This window comes from Arachis hypogaea, chromosome 16 (genome assembly GCF_003086295.3).
Source record: "Arachis hypogaea cultivar Tifrunner chromosome 16, arahy.Tifrunner.gnm2.J5K5, whole genome shotgun sequence".
NCBI classification, from domain to species: Eukaryota; Viridiplantae; Streptophyta; class Magnoliopsida; order Fabales; family Fabaceae; genus Arachis; species Arachis hypogaea.
The window spans coordinates 12,904,940-12,927,029 of NC_092051.1; the positions used below are offsets into that span (position 1 = coordinate 12,904,940).

The 22,090-nt window shown below is 33.5% G+C and overlaps 2 protein-coding genes and 1 non-coding gene across 3 annotated transcripts; 1 reads left to right on the plus strand and 2 right to left on the minus strand.

The window, feature by feature from the left end:
* The first annotated feature begins 792 nt into the window (after positions 1-792).
* Positions 793-15,034, plus strand: LOC112756673 (histidine kinase CKI1-like). Its single transcript, XM_025805299.1, has 8 exons — positions 793-917; positions 1,284-1,479; positions 10,928-11,050; positions 11,135-11,812; positions 11,976-12,324; positions 12,827-13,416; positions 13,600-14,718; positions 14,816-15,034. The coding sequence occupies exons 1-8, from the start codon at positions 793-795 to the stop codon at positions 15,032-15,034; spliced, it is 3,399 nt and encodes a 1,132-aa protein (XP_025661084.1).
* A 1,182-nt stretch (positions 15,035-16,216) lies between these two features.
* Positions 16,217-21,371, minus strand: LOC112757993 (DNA replication licensing factor MCM7). Its single transcript, XM_025806547.3, has 15 exons — positions 21,239-21,371; positions 21,080-21,147; positions 20,894-20,953; positions 20,557-20,780; positions 20,145-20,322; positions 19,903-20,025; positions 19,705-19,794; positions 19,305-19,447; positions 18,890-19,067; positions 18,448-18,639; positions 18,023-18,195; positions 17,721-17,924; positions 17,372-17,537; positions 16,952-17,173; positions 16,217-16,697 (listed from the first exon to the last, which is right to left on the minus strand). The coding sequence occupies exons 1-15, from the start codon at positions 21,273-21,275 to the stop codon at positions 16,596-16,598; spliced, it is 2,160 nt and encodes a 719-aa protein (XP_025662332.1). The 5' UTR covers positions 21,276-21,371; the 3' UTR covers positions 16,217-16,595.
* A 142-nt stretch (positions 21,372-21,513) lies between these two features.
* On the minus strand, positions 21,514-21,585 carry TRNAH-GUG (transfer RNA histidin (anticodon GUG)). Its single transcript has one exon. It is a non-coding gene; the product is annotated as a tRNA-His (tRNA).
* Between the last annotated feature and the right edge of the window lie 505 nt (positions 21,586-22,090).

The following is a 22,090-nucleotide window of genomic DNA, read 5'->3' on the forward strand; positions in this document are numbered from 1 at the left end:
TGCAGTTGCATGGTTTGAGAAATTTTCTTTTGGGTACGGTTACCAACACTCCATCTCTTCCCTCCATAACTTCTCCTCAAACCCTTCGGTTTCTTCCCACTCACTTTACTATTTCTCTTCCCTCAAAAGCCTAAAACTTACCAAATGAGGACGAAAACCCTGGCTAAAAGGCCTCATCGTGAGAAAATCTTCAAGCGTTCCACCAAACCATCAACTCGCTCCCAAGACCAAACCTTCACACCCTCTCCTTCTCCTCCTACCTCCCCTCCAAGAACTGCTCCCATGGCGCGGACCAAAACCACACCAAGATTCCCTGCCTCTGCCAAGCCGACGCCACCACCAAAGGCGACGCCTTCCAAACCAGGCTCCTCAAAACCTGATTCTTCAAAATCAAGCTCTTCCAAAGGCAAACGTCCGGCGGCTGAGGAACCAGTTCCCGAGCCAACTCAACCTAAATCCAGGTCGGTTCCTATGTGCTCTCAATGAGGTAAAGCTCGAGTTCCTCTTAAATCAGTTAAAGAACCAGACATTGGCCTTTTTTATCACAAAACTCATTTTTTGACCTCTCATTCTAACTATAACCCCTATAGATTCAAATCTACCATGAACAGTGATTTTTATGAAGGGGTTATTCAGTACATACCCTGTGTCCATCTTTTCTAGCTGATTTGCCATCTTTAAAAAGAAAAGGTTTTCCGTTTGTGGATAACTTGATTTTTTTTGGACTGGAATCACCATTTTGACATCAAAAAGCCTATTTATCCCTTATTGGTCAAAGAATTTTATGCCAACATGACATATCATGAAGGCACTGCTCACTCATATGTAAAGGGCCGAGACATAGTGTTAAACAATGAAACTATCAGTGATGCATTGAAGTATACTGATGTTGGGCCTTGTGCTTACACTTCAGTTAAGTAGGATGATGGTGTTGGTATTTTCTACAATGATGCATTGGCTCACATCTGTGAACATGTTTCCTTAATTGATGGCATCACACCCACTCACAAAGCCCTGGGATATGAGCGTGCTCAGTTGCACCGAATGGTCAACCACATTATTCTTCCTCAAAGTGGTTCATATCAAAGGGTTTCCTATACTGATACTCTTGTTTTATATGCCCTTCTCACCAGAACTGAAATTTCATCTGCATATTTGATGGTTAGATACATGTTTAACTTTGTTAGGAGTGAAAAAGATAAAGCACTTCTTTATGGCATGTTTCTAACTTGCATTTTTGAGTATTTTGGTGTTGACTTGACCAATGAGGTTTATCAAAATAGACATTCCTATCTAAAAGGGGGTGGTGCAGTGAAACAGCAAAAAGGACCCACTAGATCTGAAAGGGTAGTCTTAGATGATGAAGATGATGACTTTGTCCCTGAGGAATCTCCTACTCCTTCCACCGACGGTACTTCCATCTCTACAGGGAAGAAATCCGCTCTGCTGAATGTGGTCAAGGATGTTGTTCAGGAGTTTGTCTCCCAATCAAATCATATAATTGCCATGAGCAAGGAACAAAGGAAGCTAGCTAGCAAGCATGAGAATTTCCTAAGGAAATCAAGGGATAGAGTGGCTGTGTTTATGACTTTCATTGATAACCTTCAAAAGGATGAAGACCCTGCCACTGATGTTGAAGAGGAAGCTGATTCGGAGGGGAATGGTTCTGACGCCTAGATTTGTCTCATGAAAACTGCTGCTGCTCTCTTTTTGTCTCATGAACTCTGTTTCTTTTGCTACTGTTGAACTGTTTTTTTATCTTGGATGATTGTAATAACTCTAAATACTACTGCACTTTTTGATAGTTTAGTTAGTACTTTGAACTGTGCTCTAACTCTTTCCTGCAGGATTCACGAAGTTGTTTTTGTTGATCTTACTTATTATCCGCCCTTGATGACAAAAGGGGGAGTAATAGCAATAGGATAATAGGGATATCAATAGGAGAATAGGGAATGGTGAAATTGTCCTATGAATTTTTATTGAATTTTTATTGGCATTGCTACAGCTACTATTATTCCATTTGCTACTATTATTCTTTTGGGATTTTTTGTCTGATTACTGCATTAAAACTTGTTTTCACATGTTGAATTTTTTGTTGCTGGTATTAGCTTGATGTTGGGATGATTATGTTGTGTTGTTTGTTTGATATCCCTTAGACAAGATAAATGTGTGTAGCTTTTTATTGTGCTCTCTTTAAGTACAATGTAAAACAGGAACAAAGAGGAAAGCATAAATCCAGGGGGAGCTACTCTTGAAAAAGAAAGGGGGAGCAACACAAAATCAAGTAACTTCAATCAAAGGGAAGTTTTCTAACTTTACTAAAATTCAATTCCTTTTGGTTATTATTTGATTATGTTTGTCATCAAGGGGGAGATTGTTGAGTTAATTAACTAAATCAATTAGTGATGACAAACATTATTTTTGGGCAAAATAAATAATTTGTGTTGATTAATTATAAATGCATATTACTAATTATTTATTGTTGCAGGCCAAAATTCAACTTTATAGCCCAAATGGAATGAAAAGCAAATAGCACGGATGGTGGGATGAAAGCAAAAATAGAAGCCCAAGAAAAAGCAAAAAAAGAAGTCAGATGGGCCAAATGGGTTGCTTAATGGATATCCGATCCAAACCCAACTCAATTTCAAATCCCTCCAATTTGGTCTCACTACCAAAGCAATGTTATTCTCTCCTCTATCTTAGTCAAATCACAAAACTCAGAAAAGTAAGAAAGAGAAAGAGAAAGCTTCTTCCCTAAGGTGATCATCAAAAAAGCAAGAAAGAGAAAGTCCAAGCTTGAAACGCAGAAGTCTAATCAGCAAAATTCAAACCATATCAAGCTTAGGTTAAAGGTAACCCATTTCCTCTTACATGCAACACACTTTCTTCTCTTCATCTTCAACTCTCTGTCACTCCGTTTTGAGCTATATGGAAAAGAGGATTTCTGTTCTTCTCTGCGGTAAATCCACAGTCTCAAACATGTCTTGGGGACCAAGTTGGTTTTCAAGGGTTCAGATTAAGTTGACCATTGGAAGACTCTTGTGGTTGCTGCTTTATGGATTTCGGTTAGGATAGAGAAGTCAGAAGCAAAGTTTCTATTTTGAAGATTACTGGGAAAAAGGTGAACGGCTGGGTTGGTGAAGCTCAAGGCTCAAGATGTTGACCTAGGAAGGTGAACCCAGCAATATGCAAGGAGATAAAAGAGGCTTGCTGCTCATTCAGAAGTCAAGGAGAGAAAACCAGTGTTCTTGAGGTGTATGTTATGAGAAAAGGTCTTTGAAGAAGTTCATCTAACTGGACAGTGTTTCCTAGTCAAAGGTGCATTCCGCCAGTATGAAGAACTGAATCAGAGGCTTGCTAATCTGGTTTTTCACATAGCAAAGAGGCTGTTGATGAAGTTAATCTCCTTCATGTTTTACTGATTGTAATGTACTTTTCAATGTTTATCTTTCTGTAATTTCTTGAGTGAAAAGGCATAATAAGAGAGATAAAGAAAAAGCCATGAGTGGAAAAAGGCTGAGTGATACACTTGAGAGAAAAGCCTAGAGTTATTTTCAGATTTCTTTAGGTATGTTCATGACTTGTATCTTGTACCTGTAAGGTATCCCTTTCTTAGTTGGGTTAGCACTAAGAGTGAATAGTTAGGTATTAGCATAGCCAATGTCAAGTTAGGTTAGAACTTGAGTGTGAAAAGATTGTGTCAATCCTGTGGAATTGGTGTATGTAATACTGTTAACTATAGTGAAAATTCCTCCATTGTTGTGGAGGAGACTGGATGTAGGTTGCATAGCACAAGGCAACCGAACCAGGATACATGCTGGTGTTAGCTATTCCTTTCTCTGCACTGTTCTGTTTTTTGATATTCATGAGATAAAAATAAATTGTCTCATAAATTTCTACTGTTGAGTTCAAACAGAATCAAAATTCAAACACTATTTTTAAATGGTCAGTTCAGTAACTTAAAAGAAAGGCATAGATTCAACCCCCCTTTTCTAAGCCTACCACAACCTTCAACATGTATAAATTGCGGTATAGTGGTTTATGCGAAAATAGAGGTTTATGAAATATGTGGGAGGAAGTCACGGATTATACATAACTAAACTCTTATATACAGTAGGGAAGGCCAATGTGAAGTAATTGAGTGTCATTCTTCGCAATAAAGGGTGAGGAGAGTTTTCTATTTTTACAACAGTTAAATATTTAACTTAATCATAAATAAGTTCCGAATTAAAGAATTAACATATTTTATTTTGTCAAATATTACATTTTCTTATATCTTAATATATATATTAAGATATAAGAAAATATTAAGATATAAGAAAATGTAATATTTGACAAAATAAAATATGTTAATTCTTTAATTCGGAACTTATTTATGATTAAGTTAAATATTTAACTGCCATAAAAATAGAAAACTCTCCTCACCCTCTTGTGAAGAATGGCACTCAACTACTTCACATTTGCCCTCCACTGCTGTATATAGAGAGTTTAGCCATGTATAATCTACAGCTCCCTCCCAGAAATTTCATAAGCCTCCATTTTCGTATAACACCCTCCAACGGTTTATACATGTTTATGCTCCTTCAGAAACTGTCTGCTGCAGTTTCTTTATGTTTAAAATATTTTTTAAGTAAAAAAATTTTAAAAATATGTTTTTTCTTTTTTTTTTTTAATCTTGGATTAAGGGTGTCCTAGCTAATGGGTTGCTGTACAAAGTGAAATTCAAACCCTTAGCTTTTGCTTAAATAGACGAGTGCATAGTTGTAAAAATCGGACCGAACCGGCCAGTTCAACTGAAAAACCGGTGAACCGAACCTTATACCGATCCGATTTAGTATACTGACCGCTTAAAAAAATGAACCGGTCAAAGCCGACACGGACCAGAACCGATCAACAACGCAGTCAATGGTCATGCGGGTTGTGAAATTAGAAAAAATGTATTGCAAGGAGTGGGAGTAGAACTTGACTCTTTTGAAAAGAAGACCAAGTTGACAACCACTGAACTAACCTAATTGTTTAGCATTTTGAATGCTTTTCAAAATATATATATATATATATAACTCATTTTTTAATTGAAGTACAAATTAATTAATTTTAAAATAAGAAAATGATAATGAATAAAAAAATAAAATAAAAATTACTTATTCTAAAAAAAATTATATAAAAATATTTATACCTTGAAATTATTCTTTGGATATAATTCATAGATTGTTATTCTTATTGTGTCTAATTAAGATACTATATAGTAGTATGAACAAATTATATGTCTATCTTTGTATTAGTTATTTATAGAATTTGACTTAACTGTTCTTAAAATGTTAGTAAAAATATGTATTTCAAATTTTAATTTTAAGTTTTTGACTATTTTATATTTTTTCTTTACGTAAGAGCGGTTTTACCGGTTGAACCAGTAACTCATCATTGAACCAATAAACCAGTAAACCAGTAACTTGACCGGTTTAGTTTTGACAACTATGGACGAATGAGCTGACCATTCGACCAATTCAAGTTGATTTAATGCTCTTACTTTTATTATCAAAATTTTGCCAAATACACTAATACTTTTCCTTAAAAAACTCTTTTTCTAACAATTTTTTTTCTAACAATTTAACTGAAACAAAAGAAGGAGTTAATACTTAATTTGACCTTTGAAATTTGAAATTGGATTTAATTTGACCCTTAAAATTTCAATGGACTCAAATTAGACTTGAAAATTTATAATCATAACTTACATTAAACTTTGAGCTAATCCTCGTTAACGACGTGTTGATTTAGTACATTAACTTGTTGTGATTTGGATTTCTTACCCAAATTCTATATGATCAAGATTTATTAGAGTTTCAAAACCTTGATTGTTGCTCACAAAGTTACAAAATTTTTAAATTGAACTTGTTATTATCATCTTCACAAAAATGTTTTAGAGCCAATCAAACTTTTAGAAAGTCTAATAGATCTTAGTCACATAAAACATAAATAAAAAGTCAAAATCTTAACAAGTTAATGTGTCAACATGTCATTTACAGAAATTAACTTAAAAACTAACTTAAATTAGGGACTAAATTAAATCAATTAAAATTTTAAGAATTAATTAAATCCAATCTTAAATTTCAAGAATCAAATTAAATATTAACTCCTAATAAAAGTGTTATGGCCTAATTCCTCAACTTAGCCTAGGACTATTACTAGCCCAAGAATCGTGTTTTTTAAATGGTGGTTCATAAGAAGTAATATCTGATACATATCACAATTAGATTAGTAATAAATCCAGAGAGATTTCATTCAAATTTTATTAAGATCTTTCATTCACTCGAGCACTATAAATACACATTCAGAATATATTATCAAACTCTAATCCTTATATTTCTCATAATTTCTTGTAGGTAGGCCGTAGGCTACCATCAATTCTTGGAACGAAGATTCGAAAAATTGCCATCCTCTTCCTTAGAATTCTCCCTACTTAAAATTCAGGCGAGTTCTACTCTAGAAAAAAAAATAAAAAAAAAAGTTTATCTCCTTTTAATAACTATATATATATATATATATATATATATATATATATATATATTTGTCATTTCAGCAATTTTTTTTTAACATTCACAATATTCTAACATGAAACTTTGTATAAGAGAAAACATGCATGTATAACTAACACATGCTCTAAATTAATCTCATTTTAAAAAAGTTATATAAATATTTAATAATATCAATTTAATATAATAAATTGTTATTTTTGCCTCTAAAAAAATTTAATTTTTGATAAATATATAATTTTCTCATAAGTGAAAAAACTGCATGTACAACTTAAACTAATCCCTTAATTGTCATATACATGCTCTAAATAATCTCAAAAAAAAGTTATAGAAATATTTAATTTTATCAATCTATTAGAACAAACAATCGTTTTAGTTAGGGGTATTCATGAATCGGATGAAATTAGGTTTATCTTGATCTATATTCGACACAAAATATACACTGGGTCTATTTTTTAGACTTTAACCCGGCCTTAAACCCGATAAAACCTAAATATTTTCGGGCCACAACTATATCGAGTCCAAACCGGATAAAAATCGAACTTTAAAACTTTAACAATAATTTATAAAGAAATTTATTTATAAAAAAATTTATTTATGATGCACTTATTTATAAAGAAGAAACTTGTTATCGAAAAGTTGATATCTATATTTGAACTTGAATTTGTTCATAAATTCTAATTTGATGTTTTTTTGATCTATTTTCTAATTCAACAAGTGTGATTAAAAATAAAACAATAAGCTTATAATTAATATAACATAATACTAAAATTAATTTAAAACATATATACATTTTTTAGTTCCCTTAGAGCGCATATGGATCAAATGAAGTCGGAATTGTCTTGACTCAGACTTGACCTGAAATAATAATCGGGTCTATTTTTAAAAACTTTATCTGATCCTAAACCTAATAAAATTACACCAAATTAGTTTCTAAGACGTTCTAGGTCGGGCTGGGTTTTGGGGGAAGCCGGGCCGTATGCCCCTTTAATTTTAGTATTTCGAGTAGCTATACCCTTGGGACACTTTTGGAAGAGTTATGCATTTTGATTTGATCAGCTTTTCTTAAGTGGGCGTTTCTTTGTTTCTTTCTTTTGTTTGTTCATTATTTCCAGTAAAAAGAAAAACGTTTTAGTATTAAAAAAATTAATTTGGAGGAAAAGTTTTATTTGTATATTTTTTTTATTTTTTTATTTATTGTTCTTTTTCATTGTAGTCTCTAGACATGATTTATGATAAAATTTAATAGCATCATTTGATTTATGTAATTGACTCCACTTAATTACATAAGATTTTGTTGTTAGTTTTTTTTTTTAATTGTTATCTTTTACCCTTCACTAAAAAAAATTGTCATAAAAGATTCACTTAAAAATTAAAATCATCATATTTAAAAGATAAAAAGATCTAATTTTTTTAATAGGCTTGTAAAAATTTTTGAATATTTCTTCCTATATTTAGTTTATTACTTTATTTTGTCAAATTGAGATCATTATTAAATTAAAGAATCAAAATATTAGTTTTTTTAAAAGCTATTTTGTCAAAAATTAAATATTTTAATTAATAATATAACAATTTATTCCAATCCAATAGTAGAAATATTTTTATGTAAAAATAAAAATCATATCTTAAAAGCTATAAATTGGGAAAATATCATATTCTTCCTAATTATCAAGTTTTTGTCTGAATCTAAGATGTTAATTAAAAGCTAAAACACAATGATGGTTTTAGAGGGGAAAAAAAAACAAGAAAGGTTAATACCAATGGCTTAAATATTAATGTTGAACAATCTTGAGTAATGAAGCTGCATGTGATATAAGCTTCTACTTAAATTCTAAACAGTTGTAAAAGAAGACAAAACATATTGAAGGAAAAAAAAAACTCCTTTTTGCAGAGATCAGAGGAAGCATTCCTTCATTGGATTTGAAGTTTTGAACCTCACTCACAGGGAGGGATATAAGGGGGCGAGTGGCGGTCTCGGCCCCTCAACTTTTTTTAATAGTAATAAGTTATTATGTATAATTTATTTTTTTTTTAAAATATTTAGTATTTAGTCTAATATAAATAAAAGTTCAGTCTAATTTAAATATTAATAATTTTTAATATTTAAAACATAAGTAACAATATTAAAAAAATCTGAAAAAGATATTATTACTAATATTTTTTAATTAAATAAAAAATTTTAAATCTCATAAAGTGAATTCTTTTTCTTCTTGTGGCTGTTTTTTTTATTCGTTTGGTATTAATTCTCTCTGTTTCAATTGCTATAATTAAGAGACTATGAATATTGTGAAAAATAACTTAGAAACAAAATAAAAGATGAATTTCTTGCTAATTGTCTTTTAATTATATTGAAAAAAAATTGCTAAAAATTTTGACACAAATTCTATTATCGGTAAATTTTATGATACGAAGAATCGATCACTTCGTTAGTAAAAGTATACACATACTTTTTTTACTTTAAAATATATTCTCTATCCGTATATTTTTATAATACATCTTATATTATATAATTTTTTTACATAATTTTTAATATTATATGTGTTATTGGCCCTCCATAATATCATTTTTGGATCCGTCCCTGCTCACTCATGAGCATAAAATAATTGAGAAACTGAAAGGTGAATAGCTTAATAACAAGGAAAACATGTCAACAACAACAACAAAGCCTTGTCCCATTAAGTGGGGTCGGCTACATGAATCAAACGATGCCATTGTGCTTTGTCATGTATCATGTCTACAGAGAGACCGTTTACATGTAGATCTCGTTTGACCAACTCATGGATGGTCTTCTTAGGTCTTCCTTTGCCTTTCGCTCTTTGTCCATCTTCCATCTCATCCACCCTCGTGACTGGATGTTCTATCGGTCTTCTTCTCACATGTCCAAACCACCTGAGACGCGATTCAACCATCTTTTCCACAATGGGTGCTACTCCAACTCTCTCATTTATATCTTTATTCCTTATTTTATCCAATCGCGTAAACAAGGAAAACATGTTAATAAAAAAAAATTATAATCAATATTTTAAGAGTAAATGTCCTTTTTGATCCATAACCATTTGCTCGATGGACTTCCCACTTTCTAAGAAATTTAAACACACAAATTGGTCTCTATTTACTTTGATATATGTACGTTCCAGTTCCTATCTACTTTGAGTAAATGCCCTTTCCGGTCCCTAACCAGGGACTATCTTCTATTTGGGACATATACCAAAGTAGATAGGGACCGATTTGAATGTTTAAATTTTTTAGAGAGTGAAAAGTCCATCGAACAAATGGTTAAGAACCGAAAAAGACATTTACTCATATTTCAATAGTAAGTTTTGGAAACTATCTTCTATCTCTCTTTTATATTTTCTATATATATATATTACTTACTCTCTTATATAATTTTATTAGTTTTATATGTTAAGCATTTTGTGGTAGATTTTTTGTTGTGAATTTTGTTTTTTGTTTTTTTTTTTTCGGCTTATCTTTAAAGTTTAAATACTTTTTACTAAATAATATGCGTTGCACTTCTCGTTAATTAAATAAAATTTAATTATTAATTTATTATATTTTATATCAATGACTCAAATTTAAAATGTAGAATATAAAAAAAACCGATGCACTTCTTATTTTTTTGCGGAGCACATTAATATATATCTTAAGTTTGATATTTAATTTTTAATCTAATTGAGGACCTTATACTATGTTATAGAATTTCATCTCTATAGCCGTTGTTTCATTTGTATGTATCGTTTGAATTAAGTTGAACTTAACTTATCCAACTACCTTATTAATTTATTTTAGGTGATATGAGTATTGTTTAAGAACTTAACAACTTAGATTATACTATTAGAATATAAAATCAATTATTTCAGTTAGTTAATTGTCACAAGATCTGGTCCACACATAAAATATTTTCTAAAATCAATCAATCAATCATATCATATCAAATAAAGAAACAAAATAAAAAAGATCTTCTCCTATATTTTTGTAGGAAAACTTTCAGAAAAAATCTATCCTACATTATAATTATTTATATTTATATATATATACACGTGAGTGAGTTGATGAAGTTTGTAATTCACAGAACAAAGATACACATTGTTCCTCATTACATGACCAATGAAGCCGTCTTGTTCATTTTTTCTCATACTGGTATTTTACTACCACTTAATAATTTTTTGTTAATTATTTACCATTCAATTGATATTTTTTACTAAACAAAACAAAATGATAAAGCTTGTTATTGCTTAGTTTTTTTTTTTAAGATAATATACTTATATATGTTTTTTTTTTTGTGACAGACATACTTTATTCTACTTGTGTCATTGATACTATGTTCATATGTATTGTTTACACGCTTGGAGTATCATGTGAATTTAAATTCACATAAAGTTCTCTTTCAATTCCAGTCAGAAATTGAGGCATTGACAACACTCATACAACCCATGAATTATTCCTCCAAGAATTTAGCAAGATTTATAAATTCAGCTCTCCATGCTACCAACATCTCATTTTCTGACATTAAAACCAAGGTTAATTTAATGTTAATCAGTACAAATATTATTGTTTCAGCATTTTAATCTAACCTTGTTTGTTTTATTTATTTTCTGGTGTAGGTTGCTCCATTATTATTTGAATCATTTGAGACAGTTCCTCAATTAGCCGAAATCTCATACATAGGAATGGAAGGTTACTTTTTTTCATTCTACAATGGTGATCATGGTCAACCTCTCGCAATATACTCAAATCGTTCAACATCTTCTTCCATTATTTCTAAGCATTATTATGTTCAGCCGGTGAATCCTGACAATGGAAAATTATATGGGAATGCAACAATATTTGATTCCTATGTTAATACAACTTGGGTTGGGAAAGCACTAAATGGTTCGAATGATGGATTTGTCACATTGGGAAAAAAGTTTAGCAATGATCAAGAATTCTTGTTCATTAGTTCATCAAGAATCACAAAAACAGGTTCAGTGATCTCTCTTGGAGTTCAAGCAACAAAAATAACTGGTTTTTTCTCTAGTGTTATCAGTCATCACCAACAAGGTGCCATGTTGTATCTAGCTACAAAAGATGGACAAGTGCTTCAAGAAGGGATCAAGAATACTCATATGGTTGTTGCTAAGAACAACACGGTTTCGTTTCAATATGTGAATAATCACACTAGTTATTATCAGGGTTCAGTTACATGCAAAAATGATGGTGAAGTTGTTGCTTCTACTTTGAAGATTCAGGGCGTTGAGTATTTAATGCACTGCTCCTCAATTCAGATAATGGGGATTAAATTGGTACAACTTCTTAATCTTTTTTATTGATCATCTTTTATATAATATAACAAACACAAAAAACAATTATATTCTTTTATTGATTATCTTTGAACATGTTTATCGGAGCACAAGTTTTCTATATTCTTTAGTTTCTTGGTTGATTATTTACATATAATGTGTTCAGGTGTATGTTGTGGGAGTGCCAAAAAATGGAGCAATGATCAATTTCATAAAGGAATTTAAGAGATATGGGTTGATGGTACTGAGTGCCATGGTGATTATGTCCTTAATTGGCACAATTAGCATTGTAATTATGAAAAAGGCAGTAAAGAAGCAAAAAGAAGCAACGGAGGAAGCTGAGAGAAAGAGTAAGAATAAGAGCATTGCTTTTGCGACAGCATGCCATGATGTTCGTGCTTCCCTCGCAACCCTGACTGGTTTGATAGAGTTGTCATCTTCACAACTTGTCCCTTCTTCATCAGAACTAAACTCCAATCTCAAACAAATGGACTCTTGTACCAAGGATTTACTAGGTAACATTGCTTAATTATTTCTCTTAATTACCCTTATTGCAAGTACTTGATTTATTTTATTTTTCATCTTACAAGAGTCAACAAGACACCTGCATATAATATATTAAAGTAAATTATATAACAATCAATACTGTTAACATTCCTCTGTGTTACTGTGTTTGCTGTCATTTGCATTAATAATAAGATAAATCCAAAAAGGTTCATCTATAAAAAGATTTTGCTCATGGAAGATGCAACTCATTTCAATATTAAAATCACTTCCTAAACTTTTTGACCTTGCAAATCTATATTACTCATATTTTATAAAATATATACTAATAAAATCTGATGAAATTATTTCTTGTTTCTTAGAGTAGCATCTATATTTTATATGTAGATATAACAGTTTCACAAAGACATATTTATCATCCATGTGTAATGGTATATTAACTTGATTAACATTCGGTTTTATTTACTTCTCATGGCACTGTGAAATTAATTTTCATTGAAATACAATGAATAGGAATGCTGAATTCCATATTGGATGCAAGCAAGATTGAAGCAGGGGAAATGCAACTTGAGGAAGAAGAATTTGATGTGTTCCAATTCTTAGAGGAGGTAGTTGATTCTTACCATAACGTGGCTATGAAGAAAGGAGTAGATATTGTATTGGAACCCTTCAATGACTCAGTTCACAGATATTCACACACAAAAGGTGACAGAGTTAAACTCAAGAGAGTCTTATGCAACTTATTAGACAATGCTGTTAAATTCACTGATGAAGGACACATAGCAGTTAGGGTAAGGGCACAGAAACCTGTATTGCAAAACTCAATGTCAATGATGAGGGTTACTAACCAAAATAGACCTTGGTCATGCTTATTCATCAAAAGAAAAAATAATGAACGACGGAATGATGATGACATAGAAGCTTCTAATTCAACCCAACCAGATCCTAGTAATACCATGGATTTCATATTTGAAGTTGAAGATACTGGCAAAGGAATTCCCAAAGACAAGCATGAGTCTGTGTTTGAGAATTATGTCCAAGTCAAAGAAACTGCTATTGACCATGGTGGAACTGGTTTGGGACTTGGCAGTGTGAGATCTTTGGTATGTAACCATTTTGCACCTTTCTATAGTCACACACGTATTTTGATATAAATTATGTTTAGGTACATTGATTTTTTTATGTAACAATTTTGTCAATTTGAGTATTAGACAGTTATTCTTGGAGGGAGGGAATAGCTCTTAATAAGGAAATAACTAACATGATTTTTTTTTCTCCCTATCTAGGTTCGATTGATGCATGGAGATATTAGAATTGTGGAGAAGGATAATGGTGGAAAAGGAACATGTTTCAGGTTCAATGTGCACCTCACTGTATGTGAGAAAAGAACAGATGATATCACAAGAGAAAGTGAATCTAAACCAGTTGACAGAACTCAATCACACAGGTCAACCATTCATGCTACTAGTTCTGGTTCAAGCATGTGTTCCTTGAGTCCCAAGATACCTATCTGCGGCCCTAGCACTTCTTGGCACGAGGGATCTCGAGTTGTTCTCTTGATTCAAGGAGAAGAGCGCCGAAGAGCAACACAAAGGTTCATAGAGAGAAAAGGGATCAAAGTTAAGGTTGTTAAGCAGTGGACTAATCTGTCTCATACCCTCAATAAGATAAAAAAGAAGGGTCTGAATAGCTTAAGTTCAGGTTCTAGTTCTAGTTCTGCAACACATGGTTCTACTAATGCCCCTTTGAGTGCATCCATGGATGAAATCGAATCTACCCAAGGATTCGTCCTGATTGTGATTGATGCAAAAGCAGGACCATTTCAAGAACTATGCAGGGTGGTATCTGAATTCAAGAGAGGCATTTGTATTTCTTGTAGAGTTGTTTGGTTAGAGAATCCAATTTCTCCTAATCTTGATTTCAATAGCCTAAATGAGGATGATTATGACCCCAATGACATTGTTCTTCATAAACCATTACATGGTACCTCTTTGTTCCAAGTTTTAAGTCTTCTTCCAGAGTATGGTGATGGATCAATGAGAGGAAGTGGGTCAATACTAGCTTCCTCAAGTACAATTCAAAGAGCTGAACTAGAAAAGTGCGGCACTTCAAGGTCAAGGAGTGGGAAGGAACCACAACAATCCATTGGAGATCAATCTCATGATCAAGGAGGAACAAAAGAGTGTGAAGTTCCAAGAAGCAGTGACAAGCCCTTGAGTGGTAAGAGAATTATGGTGGTTGAAGACGATAACACGATCCGCAAGATAGCTTCTGCTTCTTTGGAACAGCTTGGTGCTTCTGTTGAGAAATGTGAGAATGGTGAACAAGCTGTGGAGCTAGTTAAAGAGGGTCTAGCTAGAGATTTTCCAAATCTTCCATATGATTACATCTTTATGGACTGCCAGGTAATTAATTATAGTCACTGCCAAGTTTTCTATTGTATTACTAGATATCATATGGGTACAATGAAGCTGATTAGTGTTATTCTTTGTGATTTAACAGATGCCAGTGATGAATGGATACGAGGCAACAAGGCTAATAAGAGAGATAGAGAAGGAGTATAACATTCACATTCCTATATTTGCATTAACTGCTAATACTCAGGAAGAGACAAACCCATTAGAAGCTGGAATGGACCATCACTTAGTCAAACCCATTGACAAAAAGGGTTTGCTTGAAGCCATCACAAAAGTACACGATAGAGTTGCCATTAGAGAGTGAAATTTATGTATTTCTTGGTAGTTTCGTAGGTATATATTTTGGGGTATATAATATATTTTTTAGGTAGGATTTACTAGCTAACCTTGTTGAAGTGCATATGTTATTTGTAGAAGCTCAAACTTCACTGAAGTAGCAGAGATATACAAGAAGCCCTTATTTTATTTTATTTTTTAGGTCAAACTAGGAAGGCCTTAATAAACAATTGTTTTTGACACTGAAAGGCTGAAACCTAATGGAACAGAAGAGACTAAGGTTGTGGATTTATCATAGTTTCTTTTTCAATAGTCAACACTGAAACTTGGATTCTTTCTCCATATTTTGTTATGTAAAATTTGCACAACTCCTTTATAAAATGTTCTAGCTTTTCAAACACATACTTCCTCCGTCGATTGTTATCTTGTTAAGAATTAAGATATCATGACAATAAGCTCATTTACACTATATTATTCTTTCTTTTCTTTATCGATTGTTATCTTGTTAAGAATTAAGATATCATGACAATAAGCTCATTTACACTATATTATTCTTTCTTTTCTTTATCGTTATTTTCCGGGTCCTCTATTCTTCTCTTTAAATCTTTTGCTACGGCCTGATTCTTTATATCTTCCACCAAAGAAGCGCAAGGATGACGAGGGAGACGGCCATCCTTGATGAAGTAAATTACTGTAGTTGAGTCAGATTCTACAATCACATTCCCATGATCATTTGCCACAGCTGAAGACCACAAAGAATTCCCCAAAGGTATGCATGAACTACCAAATTATCAAGGATGAGTCAACCACAAGCAACGCTGCCCAAGCTAGCTGTGAAAGAACCATCAACATTCTATTTGACAAATTGACAATTCTGAGGTGGTGGTGTACAACGGATGAGCAGCATAGCACGGACTAGACGCAGTAGGGGAGTGTTCAAAAGTTCGTCGCTCCTGATTCCAATTTGGTTGGTGACACAAATTGGGTGCATTCTATCACCTTCGAAGACAAATTTGTTCCTGATAATGTAGAGATTGCAACTACAATGGTGCACAGCCAAGCCTTGGAATTCTGCATTCCAAACCCTTCGCAGAGGTTTCGGGACAAGGAGTGTATAATTTTTTTTATTACTTTTCATTTTGTATGTCTTTAAAGAATACTTTTAGATTACTTGTTAATCCCAAATATAGTCAAATATCTCGTCTCCATAAGATAGCTAACTCAAATTATTAATTTAAACCTTGTGAAACCTACTACATAGTTTTTCTTTCCCCAATTCCTGCCTTCGTCTGTTACAAAGTATCAACATAATCCGCGTCAAATAGTTTGTCACCTTAATAGATTTTACAATGAACAAGCAACTAATGTGCTTCTAATTTGCACTAGCCCTAACTTAGCTGTAGCATAAAAGTTTTAGAAACGGGATGAATAAATTAAACCAAAATAAAATAACAACTCTCCGTAATAAAAGGAACTTACAACGGGTTGGCAAAAATCAAACTACGAGTAAAAGATATAGAATACCGAACATGATTCCCAATAGTGCGCCCAGTACTCTAATATTAGCTTCTTGAAACCAGATTGCCTCATCAAGCATCAATAAACTTGATATCAAACGAGGGACTTATCTGCCATACATTTAGCGCTGCGTACTCCTCTAAACACTCTTTCAATTGAGCTTCGCTGTACCCCTGTTCCAAAGCCAAAAAAGTAATGCAGTCAGGCTTTACAAGATTAGAACATGATCTTTAAAACAAACCCATAGGCTTCATATTGAAGATTGCCTACACTCCTCATAACGTCAATGCTTTTGTAGTGTACGGCCCTTTATTCAATAAAGTAAGATTCTTTTTGTTATTATTTTTAGGGTCCTTTTAGTTTTCAACCTCACGTGTTAGCAGTCAAACTTATAGCCCAAATAGGGTAGTATGAACTATGAACTGACCTTTCTAGATATCCAATTCAGTGCATCACCATAGCTGACATCCGTTTTGCCACTCCTTGCAGCTTCATCACGCAGAATGGAATAAATATCTGATATGGCATCCAGACCAGATCTTTGACGTTCATCGGAGTACAAAGAGAATTTTGACATCTGCATTAACCTCAGTGCCTCGTCCACGTCACTCTGAGCAACAGTTTCAGAGAAACGGAGTCTTGCAAGCGCCTGTCAAGAAATTGGAGACAATCTAAGCATACACACAGACCACTAATCCATCCAAATATATATATATATATATATATATATATCCCAAATGCTTAGTTATTGATCTCCTTTACCTCATCTGAACTTAATTTTTATTCAACATGTAAAGAAACTTAAATTATCAAGCAGAATCAACAATTAAAAGAAAAAAGGACTTACAGCTGATACACGGAGAATACTGAGCAATGTTCTGACAGTTGTGTATGAATGGGGAGTACTAGACTTGGCTTCTTCTTGTCGAATGCTGGAGTATGCACTTGCAATATACTCTTCCAGATCTCTTGGGACACTGGGAGATGATCTTCTTGCAGCAGATATATAGGCACTGGAAAAATGCCAAGCAATTTACTTTGTAATAATTTTCTTTTACAAGCAAGAAGAGCATACTTGAAACTGAGAGATGTCAAAGAATCATGCAATCAAATGGACATCATATATGCAATAAACTGCAATATGACAAAAACGAATAAATAAAAATCAGAGCAGTTAGTAATCCTTCTGTAATTACCGAAGAACAGAGGGATCAAGAGGAGTAAATCCTAGTGCAGGGGACTCTTTATTTTGGTGGACATAGACAACATGCCTAGCCATTTCAAGATCACTATCCATATCAGCTCGATCAAGGATTAACCACAGCAAATCAAATCTTGATAGGAGGGCAGGGGGAAGATTAATATTTTCAGCTGGAGTTCTTCGTAGATCATATCTTCCCCTTCACAATAAAGTGTAGATAAAATTAGATTTTGGGAACCACATGCATGACCATCAATAAGAACCTGTCACCACCTAGTTGAAAAGAAATAACAATACCAGGCGGGATTAGCTGCAGCAAGCACAGCAGTCCTTGCATTCAGTGAAGTAGTGATCCCAGCTTTGGCAATGCTAACAGTCTGCTGTTCCATGACTTCATGTATAGCTGTTCGATCTGATTCATCCATCTTGTCAAACTCATCAATGGCACATATGCCCATATCTGCTAGCACCTGAAATCCAGAATATTCCATCATACATTAACAGCTGGATACATACAGTTCAGAGGACATTGATGTATTGATATAGGAACTATGGAAATAATTTAGAGAAAACAATCATTCACCATTTTAATTTTGCAGGCACTAACAGCATTGCTTGTGTTTAACTGTTTTACCACATTTTTTGCTAACTTAAGTGCAACATAATCACAATAGGGAATATAAAAAGAAATTGTATCACTACAAAATGGAAGCTGGCATTACCAATGCTCCACCTTCAAGAACCATCTCATTTGTCACTGGATCTCTCTGAACAGCAGCAGTTAGACCAACTCCACTACTACCTCTTCCAGTGGTGTACACCCCCCTTGGAGCTACATTGATTATATGCTTAAGGAGCTGACTCTTGGCAACACCAGGATCACCCATCAAACATATGTGTAAATCTCCTCTAATCTGCAATTAAATGAAGACTGATAAGTAGTAGGTAAATAACATACCATAGGAACTATAAACTAAACAGAATACAAAATAAACAAAACCAAAATGTACAACCAAAATCATACAAACTTAGTCGTATTTACAAGTTAGAAATTGGTAAGTGTCATATGAAAACATAATTTCTATTCCCTACCAACTCAACATGAATATCCAGCAAAGAAAAATACCCCACTTAACATATTTGGTTCAATGTTTACATAGTTACCTTCATTCCATCTTTCAGCTTCCGATGGGGAGCACCAACAAGAAGAAGAAGCAGTGCTTTTTTAATATCTTCATGTCCAAAAATTTCAGGAGCCAATGATCTTGCTAATTTATTGTAGATGTCGCCATCTTCTGCTAAACGTGCAATCTGCTCCTCCTCGTCTCCTCTAAGTTCATATCTGTGAAAGAATAAATTGATTAGGCAGCTGCTGTTTCCCCAACTACTCAAATTAACAAGGATTTCATTTTGTACAAGTCATAAAAAGCCCAATCAAAGCTGGTTATTTATAAAAAATAAACATATATTATTAAAAAATGTATTTTTTTGGCAGACCTGACAGAAACTAATTTATTGGAAGTGGGATTAAAAAAAGTGCCGGCCATTATCAGTTAAGATTAAAAAAAAGGCAACTCACTCCTCATATTTTTTCTTGAAATGAGTTACAGACATCGCCTCTAAGTAAGTGTCAGCAACCAGACCAGCACGCATTGCTCTGAAACCAGTGTAAGGTATAGGAAGAAAAATCCCAGATAATTCAACCACATCGCCAGGAGCCACCTGACAACGTACAAGAAGCAGGAAAGGGTTAAAAACAGAATCAGATAACTAGCCAGCTAAGCTTCCATAGCTGAAATCATTTATCAATAATTCTCAGTATGCCCATCTATTTTCAGCAAAGATTTTATTCATGAGCTTTTAAGGAAATATAAACAGTAAAGGAAGTCCAACTATGAAGTTAACACAACTATCACATGCTTGATAAATAAAACCATGTTCTGACTGTTAGTTTAATGTCAACAGGTAGAAAATAACACCTTTCTTGTGAGCTCTCCCCTGAAATGAACAGTCATTGTTCGTGGAATATGGCCCTTTGGAACATGTTCAGCTAATTCTTGAATTTTTGCCTGCAGTTGAACCATATCTCCAGTTACTTAGTTAAAGTAAACAAGTAATTGTACAGAAAAATAAGAAGTCCGCACATTTTGATGACTGAGACAGAATAGAGTACAGACCTCTTGAAATTTTAAAAACTTTGAAGCTCTCAGCTGAAGGATAAGGTTCCCCTTATTGTTATTTATTTTACAGCGAGTGGATGGACACTCAAACAAAGGCATGAAGACTCGAGCTGTTACTTCCTGTTTGTGGAGGGGAAGGAAAAAACCATGTCAAGATTTAGTAGATTCTAGCAAATAAAAACATAATGAGAAAAAAAAATTGGGAATAGAGCAGTTGGTGCAGCGATTTCCCAAATTACCTGGTAAATTTCAAAACCACAATCTTCACATGTGTATACAGCAACCTTCATTAAAGGTTTAACATCTGAGCAGCGTGTCACTATACCAGATATTCTTACAATCTGACCAATATATGAAGCCTTCACCTCCCTAATTGTATATGGTCGTCCCTTTGAAGATGCTTTAATATAAACTTCACTGCAATGCCCACAAAAATAAGATAACTATATGCAGTGTCACATATAAGTCAGGGCAGGCATAATTTGCAAAATCTAGTCATTTTTTTTGCCACTTACAAAAATAACACTAATGACTATCGAATTTTTTGCTACAACCAAAACACAGGAAATTGCAATGACAAGCTAAATTGCAGCATTCATAGTGCACGAAGCCAATAGATATTTAAAGGGGAAGAGGAGAAGCGATACTCACTAGTAGCGCTTGATTTCAGGAGGCATCCTCTGCTGTGGGTCTGAACCATCTTCACCGTCTGCAACTTCGTCTGATCTCTGTGTCATCAATATGTCATGGTCATCATCTATGAAGGCCTCAGTAGGTTCCGGCATGATCTCATCAATGGCATCCGAAAAAATCCCAATGTACCTCCTAGTATTCTCGGTTACACGCCTCAAAAATTCCTCGTCTAAATCCTTGTACTGAAAACCCCCAGAAATCAACAGGTAAACAGGCACGCATAAATAGACAGAATATCAGATCAACAAGAAGCAAAAAAGCTAGAAGTAAAGGGAAAATGAAGTAACATATTTACATTAATTAAATCGTCGAGATCGATCTGGACAGCACGAGTTTTGTGGTTTGCTACATCTTGCTGAAACCAAAAAGACGAACAAACAAACAAATAAATAAAACGAAGCGAACTAGGGTTAGTATTCTTTGAAGTTGGATAAGTTAGGAGGAAAGAAATAAGAGGCAAAAACGAAGCTGGAGAACTTACAAGGATGTTCATGTATTTTGATTCGCCATTGATGTCAGCGAAGTTCTTGAGAAAGTCACTGGCCAAAACTGCCGGTAAAATAAAAAGAAGGAAATGGTGTTAACGAAATGACAAAAGAGAAACAACATATGAGAGAGAGAGAGAGAGAGGGGGGTTTACGTTTGTCTGAGTCGAAATCGAGGACCGTGGTGTTCATCTTGCACTTCGGAGGAGACGGCGACGGAGAGAGAGTGCGCGTGCGAGAGAGAAGTGGGTAGAAGAGTGAGAGAGGGTAGAGTGGGAATGAAATGGAATTTGGGCGCCAAACTATAAAAGAACGAGGGAGGTTTTGGCGGGAACGACCCCCCTTGGTAAGGGTATGGAGATAAGGTGTGGTCGGGTACACGGTACACCCTAACGAATATCAGATAAGAAATCAAAAAGCACAAAAATTGTGTGGCTGCTGGGATTCGAGCCCAGGTCTCCACGGCCACAACGTAGAATTCTTACCACTAAACTACAGCCACTGAACACGTTGTTGCTTCTCTATAGATAAAATCAATATTATTAGTTTGTTCTATATATACATAAATGACACTTTATTTTAATATCTACCATTGAAAGTTTTTGGTAATATACAGTTATACACAACGTTATTATAAATTTAACATGTACACTAAAGTCAGCCGCCAGTATAAAATATATATTAAAATATAAATACACATTAAAAATAAATTAAATCATATATGTATTTATACACAAAAATATTGGTGATTGATTTTAATGACTGATTTTGATATACAAATCGTATTTTTATAAATTTAAATCTCATTATCTCTCATAAAATTTCTTTTTAATTATAAAAATCCAATTCCAATCCATTTTCAATATTTAACAAAATAATAAAATTACTTAAATGTGTATAACCTTTTATAAGAATATCAATATTTGACAATGCACATTGAAGAAACTGTTCTCGAGAGAAGGAAAGTTTTTGTTTTATTCTGTTGTCATTTAGATGAACTATTTAAA